This window comes from Gallinula chloropus, assembly GCF_964237585.1.
Source record: "Gallinula chloropus genome assembly, chromosome: 3".
NCBI lineage: Eukaryota > Metazoa > Chordata > Aves > Gruiformes > Rallidae > Gallinula > Gallinula chloropus.
In genome coordinates this window covers 10,540,732-10,553,476 of record NC_140087.1, presented here as the reverse complement: position 1 = coordinate 10,553,476, position 12,745 = coordinate 10,540,732, and the positions used below count along the sequence as shown (strand labels likewise).

Below are 12,745 nucleotides of genomic sequence, written 5' to 3'. Positions count from 1 at the left end.
CTTTTCATGTGATCACAATGTATTTTCATCGTGCGGTGCAGGAGGAGGTAGCAAGGTCCTCTCGAAATGATGGCAGCTGAAAGCAGACTACTGGTGACAGAGCAACCCATCCAGCTCATTCCCCACAGGTCAGGGCAAACCGTGCTGGTGATACTGCCTCAGACGCCCCAAAGACATCTGATACTTTTAATCTGTCTAGGAAGCAATTTTAAGAGAGCCTTGAGAGCCTTGCCTGGAAAACACATTTTCGGTTAACTCTTCATGTTACATTGGTTTTCATTTGGTAGCACCACAGCTCTTTCTTATTGCACACTTAAAAAAAAGAAAAAAATAAGTTTATTATACCTTATCCCCTTTCTCTTCAGGTTCATCTTCATTAAGGAATTCTCTTTTAGGATATGGAATCTGACAGCCAGCAAATACACTGAAACACAGCAAACAGTAAACACTCAACAACTATGTACATATGACATACATATACTTAACACCAATACTCATACTGAATACTAACCCAGGTGAATACAACACAATTTAATTTCGTGTATATCATGAGTCCTGTTTTTCTAAGTGAGAGGCACTGTGAGCACCCAAGGCACAAGCAGATACCAGCAGCTCGGTGCTGATCACAATGTCAGATCTCTTTGCTGTTGATATGAGGCCATTGTTTAGCCATCATGGTGTGGTTGAACATGTTCAAATGCCAGAACAACCACTTGCTGATCCAGATGGCAAAATGAACAAACACCATGTCGGAGGTGCCACAGCATCTCTTTGGAACGTGCATGGAGCGCTGAATGAAGGGGCTGACCCAAAGAGTATTAATGTCTCATGAGCCCACCTTGGCTTACAGTGGGCTTAAATATATTTGCCAAGCACAACTGCAGGGTTACTTTAAATTAGCTTATCAAGTCTTGTTCAGAGAAAAAAAAAAGACAGTGCTTAAATTTGGCTGGCTAACAGGATTTAGAATGTTCCTTAATGTTTATGGCAGAGACTTTATCATAATGTTGTTCCATAATCCATGGGGAGCTATAGCTCTACACAGGATAGTATCAGATAAGCACTGAATAAAAAATACAGCAGATCTTGCCCAGTATCAGTTTCTTAGATTTCCATGCCAGCATTCAGAATACAATCAAGGTGACATGATTTTTTAAAGTGTTCCCAATCTAGCTGCTATGTAGTGTTTGGCTTATCCCAACAGAGAAAGAAAAAGAAAGGGAAAAAACCCCAACCCAACTAGTCTCAACTAGACTCCTTTTGCAGGCCAGTGGCTGTTCCCTCCTTTTAGTGTTGCCTGCTAGCTGAGGAAGCAGTAAAAGCAAAGGTGGAAGACTCCCTGCATCCAGCTCCTACAGATCACAATGCTATAAAGACTGGGAAGGGAAACTGGAAGATGAAAGTCCACCAGTAGGAACTGAATATATCATCTGAATTTTTCATGAAAAGAAAAGAGATATATATAGACATGAAATCTGTACTGCCAAGCCTTACAAACAAGGGACCTGTGGGATTTTAGGCAGTCGTTGATATTTTCACTTTTCTTTCCTCATACTGATACCCTGAGGGCATGGGAAGGGGCTGTAGGTCAGAGAACTGTCCTAGTCCTAGGGACCGGCACAGCGAACCCAGGCAATGGTGAACAGGGCTCTCTGAGGCTGTGTAAGGCAGAACAGAACAGGGCACAGGTTAATTCTCTAAATCCTGCAGTAATATTGTCACACTGGCTTTGGTAGTATGTCCAGAATACAACACTAGTGCAGTGCTGGGTTACCAGCAGATACAGTCACTTCAGTACTACAGTTTCCACTGAGCATGCCTGAGCTGTTTCTTGGGGATATTGGTGGGTATCTCTGAAAGTTTCAGCTGTCACCTCACTTTCAGGCATTAGCATTTAGCAGAAAGAAGACACCCCTGAAGAGCACAGAAGAGGGAATACGTACTCTGATGTAGGCAGAGGATCCTCTTGAAAGTAGGGGTCCTGCAAAGCCTGCTCTGAGGTAATTCTCTTTGTAGGGTCCATAGTAAGAAGCTTCTGAAGCTGCAAAGCATAACATTAAAAATAACAAAACGCTTATCAAACTATCACTTTTCAAACTATGACTTATATGTCTTGGATTGCAGATTGTTAAATTATTTGTGGCTGGTCCAGACAAGTCTAAGCTTTGCTTGTTCAGTAAAGTTCCCAAGACTAGAATGCACATCCATCAAAGCACTACGGCGGTGAAGCTCCTCTCATGGAAGAAACAGTTACATGTATCAGGCAATATTAATTGCTACAGCCAAACCCACTGTGCTAAAGCAACACTTAATTCAGCTATTACAAGTTCATAAAGCATCATTTCTAAATCATGAGGTGACGTTGTGGCACATGTGTAATGTTTATAGCATTCAGTACTGCTGACACAACAGGAAAAAAGTGTCAGAAGAGACTGAATGTGACCAGGACTCTCTGTATCACTTTAGGGACAAACCCAATAAATCTTCATCACTTACACTGGCAACACTCCACAGTCAGAGCACTCTGCCACTCACACAGCTCCCAATCCCACTCTAATTGGCATTGAAATGAGAAAGAGGAGGAGCAGACCCTTCCTAGCAACCTTTCTTCCTTGCTAGGAGGAATGCAATAATAAGTTTATTAGCTAAAATGCTGTTGACTGCTGCAGGCTATAAAAGAGGATTATGATATATTAACAGTATAAAACAGGAATTATAGGGATAACATAGCAGTTCTAGTTATTTATTTATCACATTCTGATAAACTCACAGTAGGAAATCTGGGTGTTTAAATTACATCATACAGTATCTTGTTCTCACAGAATATTCTTATTTCCAGTCAACAGTGAAAAAATCCCTTCTTGCAAAGAACATCTTAGCTCAAACTCTATCTTCCTGGCCTCCAACAAAATTTCCCTGACAATCAGCAAAAGGATGTGATTTTTGGCATGGGTGTTTGGGACTTTTTGTTCCAATAAATAAAAACCCTGATATACAATTCTGTATCTATGGGACAGTAAACAGCTTTGGTAAATGCACGTATCCTCATCAAGAGAGGTGATTCCCTGTATTTCCTTTGTCAATAGTTGTGGTTACCCCTGTTTTACAGATAAGGTCTTATGTGCTTTTGCCACAAACTTTTGTTAGTTTTAGTGGCTTGTGACACTGTTACAGGTAGTGCAAATTCCTTCTTCCCAGTTTCTCCACAATGACTGCAGGGACACACACTCATGCTCTGTATAAAGCCAGTCCTGGTCTTCAGTACCAGATATGTCCATTGACAGATGAGCACAGGACACCAGCTTCTGCTCCCTGGACTCCTCCATCAGAACTGGCTGTTGCAGTGCTATTCAAGAGAAAGCTCCTCCAGCTTTCTGCCAAACAGCACCCTCATCACAAGCTGCCTCCAGACATGACCTGCATTCTCTGTCATTCACAGATAAGGCCACAGCAGAACTCCTCAAGATACCTTGGACCTTTCAACGATCGATGCCCCTCGGCCTCAGGGGACATAATCAGTCTGTCCACACCACACACAGCATCACTCCGGGTGAGACACCCTGCCTATCAGTGACGCCACTTGTCAACCTACTTTCTTTGACGAGGTCTGGTTTTCAGCAGCTTCTGTCGCTCCTAAGAAAGTCAATTAAAAAACGACTGGACACAATTTGCTTTCAGGGTAAGAGCTACTAACAGAGCACAGAAAGCCTGTGAGACTGTATTTCATCAACAGTCTCATACTTCTCCGCAGCTCTCAAGATTGCTCGCTGTCAGGCTTTACTGGCCTGATGCAATAGCTATAAATACTACGCTTGTGACTTTTCCACGATGGCAAGAACAGTTGTCTTTTCTTGGATGGAAAATATTTTGCCCTTGATACAGATATTAACATTCAATGTCAATCAGCAGAGCGGCACAATACCCTCCTCTTTGTCGGGAGTCACTTGTTACCCTGCACTGGTCTATTTGATGCCCTATTTTCTCTCCGTGCCACGCTTTCTGTGCCCATAAGCACCAAGTCTTGACAAAGTAGACGTCTTCAGATGTCACCCTGCAAGAAGGAGGTTACCTCAAAAAATAATATAACTACCTTGGATATAAATAAGCAGTTTCAGGGGTCTGCTTCAGAATACATGTACCTCCGAGGTCATTAGCTGACACATTTCTCATCTCTTGATTTGGAAGAACAATGCACACCTTTTGTGCTGGTTTTTATGATCTTTCACTAGGTAAGTATTTACTGAGCCTCTTTGCTGTAGCATGGCTATGGCAATTTAGGTATCTGGACTAGACCACAGTGCAGCAATGAGGAGGTATCAAGGAGGTTGTTCCATATTCTTGGTCATTCGTATGCAGAGCTCTGGGAGACCAATCTACTTGACATCAGCCTCTATCTCTGGGGTTGATCACTAAATTACCCTTATTCAGCCCTGATTATGAACACTGAAGAAAAATTGGACTAAGAGACCTACCCAGCTAAGCAAACTACATCTTCTTCATGATGTTCAGAAAAGAGCTCTTAGACTTGTGGAAATCTCAGTTCTCATTCTCACAATTATATAGGGGAATACATAGGTAGACACCTATCTATTTGTTCAGTCACCCTGTAATAACCTTGTCTTACTTCTTCACCATGAAAAGTTTGGTATGTGTATATATATGTGTAAAAAATTTTAAAAAAGTATTACCACCCTAGTTAGTTTTGCATTCTTCAGACATCTGGTTAATATTTCCCCCTGAAAAAGTAGCCTAACCACTGAAGCTGACTCTCAACTTTGTGTTCATAGACTTGAAGAATTAGCCATATAAGCTGACAGCAACCCAATTGCTTCTCTGCCTTTCCAACAGGCTTTCTGGTAGCTTCCACCTTTAGTAAGAAAACAGGGGGAAATTCAGGTGCTAACAAACAATGTCATTTACAACTGTCATCTTTTCAGTTGAAATCTTCCTTCAGATCACTCCAGTATGTGCCCAGTAAGTTGAGTGTAAGAAATTTTAATTATTTTTTTCTTGAAGTGTCGTGCTTAGGTGAATGTTTCCCTTTCACCCACTTGGGACCAATCTATTCTATTTCCACACCTATTTGTGTCATCATCCAACAGCTACAAACAAGTCAAAGAGCAAATCTTTGCCAGGACCTAGAGAAGACTGCTATACTGAATCTGTAACTAGTGACGAAAACAAACCATCAGAACTCATGCTGCTCTAACAGCCTCATACAGAAAATCCCTGTTCACAGCACTACCAAAGTCACTTTGAACTTAATTCCTAAATTTAGACAGCACTAAGTCATCACAGAGGCATCCAGAAATGATGTTGTATTAGACAGGGCAACTCTGTAGTCACTTACAATGAGTGACTCAACTAGGTAACCAGCAAATACATGTTCAGAGGTATTGTTTGGAGTCACCCACAGAACAGAGGCAGACTACTATCAGAGGGAAGAAAAGGAAGGGGCAAAAAAAGAATTCTTACTACAGGAAATACATTTGTCCTTTCCCCTCTCCCTTCTTCACAAAACTTTTTAGCTCTCTGAAACCACACAGCATCACAGGATACATAATACTCACTACCCTGTTTGCACAGAGGACCTAAGGGTAAGGCTGGGTACGCAAGTATGTTGTAGATCTTAGTAAGACCTTCAGATCTTCAATACCAGCAGCTTCAGCACACCCTCAGCATGAATGCTGATGAAGCAAACACATCTCCAAAACGGCCAGTTCATAATAAACAGCCTGCTTTAATGTCAGTGTTCATTAGATGAGAGAGAAGAACAGACTCAGACATTACCCTTAGAAATGCATTTCAATCCCATCACAGTGATTTTCAAGTTGTACCTACCAAAAGAAAAACTTTGCTGTCAGGCTTGACTTTGTGTTTCTCCATGTATTTTATGAGGCTACTATTGGCATATCTGAAAAATACAGTTAAACAAAGACATTTTTGATATAATACAACATTAAGAATATGGAACTGTACCAAGTGATCACAAAAACATTTGTCAGCCCTCAGCAAGTAAACTGTAAAGAGAACTGCCATCAGAAAACATGTCAGGTATTTATCAGCTGCACACATAAATTGTGTTTTCTACTAACAGTAGTAGTATCAACTGTGTACAGATTATTTTCAACTTTTGTAGGGTATGGATAAGCTGTTGACATGGACATAGGACAGAGAAACTCAACTTGAAGTTTATACCTCAGTTTTCTAAAGCAACTCTACCACAGAAAGCTTACAGCAGCTCGTAACAGCACAACAGATAAGCTATGAAGTTGTTTCCAGTCACAGTTTGGCAGAGGAGTTAGTTTACCATTCTGTCCTTCCAAGCCCAACATGCAGCAAACCACACAGTCCAAGCTAAAAAAAGCCCCAAGTACAAAAGACCTGTGCCTTGCCTTTAATCTACAAATGCAGAGGTTATCTACAGCCATTTTCAAAAGAAATAAGCTTCATGCACAGATAAGCTTCATATCTTGTCGAAAGCCAGTGAACAGAATGTTGGACAGACAACAAGGCAGAGAGGGGTCAATCTAGGAGGTCCTTGGAGTGTGTGGGAGATAACTTCCTGACACAGCTGGTGAGTGAGGCCACTCAGGAAGGTGCCCTGCTGGACCTGTTGTTCATGAATAGAGAAGGACTTGGGGATGAGGTGATGGCTGGAGGCTGCCTTGGGCACAGCGATCATGAACTGATAGAGTTCTCAATTCTTGGGGAAGGAAGAACCGCCACCGTGGACTTCTGGAGGGCAGACTTTGGGCTGTTGAGGAGCCAAGTGGATAGAGTTCCCTGGGAGCAAGTCCTGGAAGACAAAGGAGCTCAAGAAGGCTGACCCCTCCTCAAGAATGAGGTCCTGAATGGGCAGGAGCAAGCCATTCCCCTGTGCTGAAAGTCAAGCCGGTGGGGAAAACAACCTGCCTGCCTGAACAGAGAGCTTTGGCTGGAGCTCAAGAAGATAAAGAGTTTACAATTGCTGGAAGAAGGGGCCAGCAACCCAGGAAGACTACAGGCCTGAGGTGAGGTTATGCAGGAAGAAAATAAGGAGGACCAAAGCCGAAATAGAACTCAATCTGGCCACTGCTGTAAAAGACAACAAGAAACAATTCTATAAATATGTTAATAACAAAAGGAGGGTCACGGAGAATCTCCCCCCTTTACTGGATGCAGGAGGAACCCTTGTGACAGAGGATGAAGAAAAGGCTGAAGTACTTTAAGCCTTTTTTGCCTCAGTCTTTAGTAGTAAGACCAGTTAGTATCCTGATACCCAGACCCCCGAGTGGAAAGATGGGGATGGGAAGCAGACCAAAGCCCCCATAATCCCAGGGGAATTGGTTAGTGACCTGCTCAGCCACTTATATCCACACAAGTTGATGGGTCTGGATGGGATACACCCAAGGGAGCTGGTGGAAGTGCTGCCAAGCCACTTTCCCTTATTTACCAGCAGTCCTGGCTGACTGGGGTGGTTCTGCTTGACTGGAAGCTGGCACATGTGATGCCATTCTACAAGAAGGGTTGGAAGGAGGATCTGGGGAACTACAGGACTGTCAGCCTGACCTCGGTGCTGGGGAAGGTGATGGAACAAATCATCCTGAGTACCATCATGCAACACATGCAGAACACTCAGGCAATCAGACCCAATCAGCATGGGTTTAAGAAAGGCAGATCATGCTTGACCAACTTGATCTTCTATGGCAAGGTGACCTGCTTAGTGGATGAGGGGAAGGCTGTGGATGTTGTCTACCTGGACTTCAGTAAAGCCTTCGACACTGTTCCCTACAGCATCCTCCTGGAGAAACTATCTGCTCATGGATTAGATGGGTATACTTTGCTGGGTTAAAAACTGGCTGGATGGCCAGGCCCAGAGAGTTGTGGTGAACAGAGTTAAATCCAGCTGGCAGCAGGTCACAAGTTCCCCAGGGCTCAGTGCTGGGGCCAGTCCTCTTTAACATCTTTATTAATGATCTGGACAAGGGGATTGAGTGCACCCTCAGTAAGTTTGCGGACAACACCAAACTGTGTGGGAGTGTTGATCTGATGGAAGGCAAGAAGGCTCTGAAGAGGGAACTGGATCTCTGGACAGTATGGATTGATGGGCAGAGGTCAACTTTATGGGGTTCAACAAGGCCAGGTTCAGGTTCGTACACTTTGGTCACAATAACCCAGGCAGTGTTACAGACTTGAGGCAGAGTGGCTGGGGAGCTCCCTGGAGGAAAAGGACTTGGGGGTGTTAGTGGACAGCTGGCTGAACATGAGCCAGCAGTGTGTCCAGGTAGCCAAGAAGGCCAACAACATCCTGGCCTGTATCAGGAATAGTGTGGCCAGCAGGAGTAGCGAAGTGATTGTTCCATTATACTCAGCTCTGGTGAGGCAGCACCTTGAGTACTGTGTCCAGTTTTGGGCCCCTCACTACTAGGAGGACTTTGAAATGCTGGAGTGTGTCCAGAGAAGGGCAAGGCTGGTAAAGGGTTTGGAGCACAAGTCCTGTGAGGAGTGGCTGAGGGAACTGGGGCTTTTTAGCCTTAAAAGGGGGCTTAGAGGAGACCTTATTGCTCTCTACAACTACCTGCAAGGAGGGTGTGGTAGGTGGTGGGTGTTGGTCTCTTCTCTCAGGTAACAAGCAATAGGACAAGAGGAAATAGTTTCAAATTGCACCAGGGGAGATTTAGGTTACATATCAGGAAGAATTTATTTACTGAAGGGCTTGTCAAGTGTTGAAACAGGCCGCCCAGGAAAGTGGTGGAGTCACCATCCCTGGAGGTATTTAAAAGGTGTGTAGATGTTGTGGTTGAGGGCATGGTCTAAAAGTGGACTAGGGAGGGTTAGCCTGTGGTTGGACTTGATGATCTTAAAGGTCTCTTCCAACCTAAGTAATTTATGATTCATAGCAGAGCTGGAAACAGAATCCCAAACTCCTGAATCCATGTCCTCTGCCTTAGAGCAGAGTCTGTTCTACTCCTTACACCCTCTGATCTGTCACCACCACTTGACTAATTTAGCCAAAGCACTAGGGAACGCTAAAAGTAGAAAATTCTCAGATCCCAAATAGGCTTTGCATCACAACCTATTGAACACATTACCTTCCACTGAAATTTCTACCCAACACTTACTGTCTCTGCATTATGTACTGGTCAGAAGGACCAGGGAGGTGCTTCCCTATTCTTTCTCACACAAAATGAAGGAAGTTATCTTGAATAGATAATACAAGTGTCTTAAGTCAACTTATTTGCCTGTGCCAGCCATAGAGTAAATAGCATTTATGATGATCCCTTCTATAGAAATGAGGAGACCACTCCATGCTTTCAGCAAGCTGCTGAGGGAGAGGCCACCATTCAAGCAAACCAGCCAACTCCGGACAGGACAGCTGTCACCCCAACACTCCAAAATCCCCTCCCCAATAAACCAGAGGATAGGAGCCAATTCCTGCCTATCTGCTAAATTCATGGAACTGTTGTTTGGTTGCCATCACTTACGTTGTTCTCCTAAAATCTTTCTGAAGAGTTGGATATTCTGGCATCTTCCTTATGTCTTCCCAATCTTTATCTTTGTTGGGGAAAAAAAGAAAGGGAGAAGCATTTACAATTCTGAAAGTGTAGGTTAAGTAATACAGGAGAAGAAATAACTACAGTAGTTGCCCAGTGCTATTGTTCCATAACTGTCAGCATTTCCAAATCCATCAAACTGACAGCTGCTTCACACCTATACAAACAACCAGTCGTTTCCTTTACAAAAAAAAATCAACTCAGTATACATCTGACACTTTAATGAAAATAAATTACCTGCAGGGAATCCCATTACACTGAAAATGCGATCTAGCTGATCGTGATGAAAAGGATTACTTGTTTTGATGTCCTCCTGGCGACAGTGAAATATCGGTTCCGAAGTCAATAGTTCAGCAAATATGCAGCCGATCGCCCAAATATCTGAGAAAGAAGGAACATAATTCATGCAAATTTGCTCTACTTCATCACTCTGATTTTTGTTTCTGCACTTGTATAACCACAGCAAGATAAAATGCTTCACAGTACAATTGTGTTCAATACTTAAAAAAAATAATACATTAATATAATACATAAAAAGGATAAAATTTTGACATGTGGCTTTTTCAATCAAAATTAAGAGTCTCTAAATTCCGTTTCAAGTTATACACTGTCAGCCCAGCACAACATATTCACAGTCTATGGTAGAAACCTATACAATATTTACTGATTACATAACTATTATCAAAACCAAATCATAAACCCTCCATAAAGATATATTGAAAGAAAAGTTCTACCACAGATTTCAGAACAATTCCAAACAGGTAACTGATAACCAAACAAATACCAAGGAGGAAAAGACTAATGATTCGTATGTTTAGACAAAGCTAGTTAAAAATGGAGAAACAAGACCCTAATTTTAATGAAGAGCAAGTAGATGAGTGATTGCCAAACTTAAAGAAAAAAGAAACCGTATTTGACAACTGACTCCCACTGGAACAATACTGGAATGGTATTATCTACATTTCATGTATGTACAGAAAAATAACAGCACAACACACTGAAAACAACTTCTGTTTCAAGAATTTCTTGTTAATATGCTTTCCAAAATGAAATCTACTGTGGGCAAGAACATTAGTTTCATTTACATAAGAAATTCCTAGATTATATTAATTTGTTCTAGTTACTCCTATCGCCAACCCTCTTAGCATTCTATGCGACCCAAAGGCTGCATTATGCATTTCAAGTGGGAATGTGGATTTCTCGGTGACAAGAAGGTTACTAGGAGAAAAGAAATAGATTTGCTACATTGACAAATACGTGCCTGGGATAGAATTCTGGAAAAAGATGTTGAGATTGTATGAATAATGAACACAGATTGCTGAAAACAAGAGTGTGGAGACTCGCTTAGTACTTGAGGTTGAACTAGAGGACCCAGGAAACCTTTCCGACTGCTGACTTTGAGCGTGTAAATATAGAAAACATTCTGCCCTTATTTTATTTGTCTTAGAGATTAAAATAAATTACCAAACTGGAGTTTGGCACATTAGTTTCAGACTAAACAGAACGACAAGAGAAGCCTCTCATTTGTTATCTACTTGCAACTACCCTGAGATGCAAAACCCCACCTGCTGCCAGCAGTGGTGCTCAGCCCACATCGCCTGAGACACACGGTCTCCTGAAGGAACCAAAAAGCACTGCCCTCCATGTAGGGAATGAAAAAAGAGCCATCACTCCTGTGCCAAAACAGGCCAGTTCCATTTCCATCATGTTACAGTTGTGGAGCTCGGGGTGTCCAAATTTGTGTTTCTTTCTCCCTGCTTCCTTTACAGGAAAATCTGGTAACATTTCATTCAGACTTTACAGTTCTAACAGGATATACCTTGTTCCGTGCATTACTTCACTTTCTCAGGGTTTTATCCTCCTTTGATTTTCTTATTAGACTTATCTGCATGAAAACAAGATCTTTAGCTCTTGAGATTTTGTCTGCTCAAGCAGCTAATGTATCATATTAAGCACAATTCCTGCCTGGGTAGTAGGCATAAATTATCTACTCGAGAACGGAAATTTATTTGAAGAACAGTAGCTATGCACTCATTTTCATACTAGACAGCAAACCCTTGTGGAGATGCTTTATCCAGAGGCCAAAGGGCTTGCAGCCCTCTTGGTTTTCATGGCTTTCTGCAGTGCTCACTGCGAGGGAGCAGCTGGGCACTGCTTGTTCTTCTACTCATTGCTGCTCTGTCCAGGCTGACCTTTTTCTTTTAAGGAAGAAAAATCCAGTATTATTGTTGACAGCAAAGCTGAGCTGGGAAATCTCCCTGATGGGACACAACAAACTTCAAAACTCTGTTTCTATTCCACAAGATGAACGGTGTGAGAGCAGGACCACTGTGGCAATGCATCCCCACTTCCTGACAGAGAGCATGTTTTAAACCCTTTGAGAATTCACAAAGACACACATGGTACCCACTGAAAGTCACATCTGAATAAACACTGGTAGCTCCCCAGCTGGTGATGTATTTTCTATGGGATGGCCAAGCATGAGAATACTTATTCAGTCATCATGTTCTCTAGAAGTCCATAGTGCTGGGGGTCAACCTTTTAGATTTCTTGCCAGATACTCTTCAGCTTCAAAAAACTAATATAAAGTAACACAAAACACTTAGTACAGAAAACCTGAAGCCTTAATCTCCCTAAGTGAAGGCTAAACAGCTGGAAAAGGCCTTATAGCCCTCACAGCTCAAGCAGGTCAGTGTCTTCCCTTTGTGAATCTAACTTTTATGTAACCTGATCTTGAACACATCCTTGGCACATACTGAAACCATTCACAGAGTCAATGATTTTCTGCCAAGTTTGGCTAGTCTCTTTTCTTTTAATAACATTCATCATTTACAGTAATTATTTATCACATGTGGAATTTTCTCTAGCAGAAACGCCTCGTTAAATTCTGGCAAGTTTAAAAGCTCTGTCAATACAAGCAGCCCTAATAGGTCTTTATCTCATACATCATGCACATTAGTCAACCAAATACAAACTTCAGCTCTAACTATGGAAAAATTTGTCAATAATTAGCGATTTCTCTATCTAGTGCTGTTTCATATGCTTTCTGTTCAGGGTCTATAACAGAGATTAATGATCATTCCATCTCCTCCAAATCTACTCTAAATAAGAAGTATTGCCCCTCAGAAGCAGGCATTTGCAAGGGCAAAGCTAAAACACATAAGCAGTATTTTCCAAGTACAGTGCATTATTACTCTAGTGCATATCAT

At 42.2% G+C, this 12,745-nt stretch overlaps 1 protein-coding gene across 3 annotated transcripts in view; it reads right to left on the bottom strand.

The window, feature by feature from the left end:
• CDK19 (cyclin dependent kinase 19) overlaps positions 1-12,745 on the bottom strand; it is a gene marked incomplete at its 5' end in the record, with an annotated part of 123,502 nt that overhangs the window by 8,564 nt on the left and 102,193 nt on the right. For all 3 annotated transcript variants that reach the window (XM_084261241.1, XM_084261242.1, XM_084261243.1), the window contains 5 exons: positions 346-424; positions 1,944-2,041; positions 5,842-5,914; positions 9,468-9,537; positions 9,774-9,917. In XM_084261241.1, the coding sequence (XP_084117367.1) occupies positions 346-424; positions 1,944-2,041; positions 5,842-5,914; positions 9,468-9,537; positions 9,774-9,917 (464 nt within the window). The remainder of the gene's footprint in view (positions 1-345; positions 425-1,943; positions 2,042-5,841; positions 5,915-9,467; positions 9,538-9,773; positions 9,918-12,745) is intronic.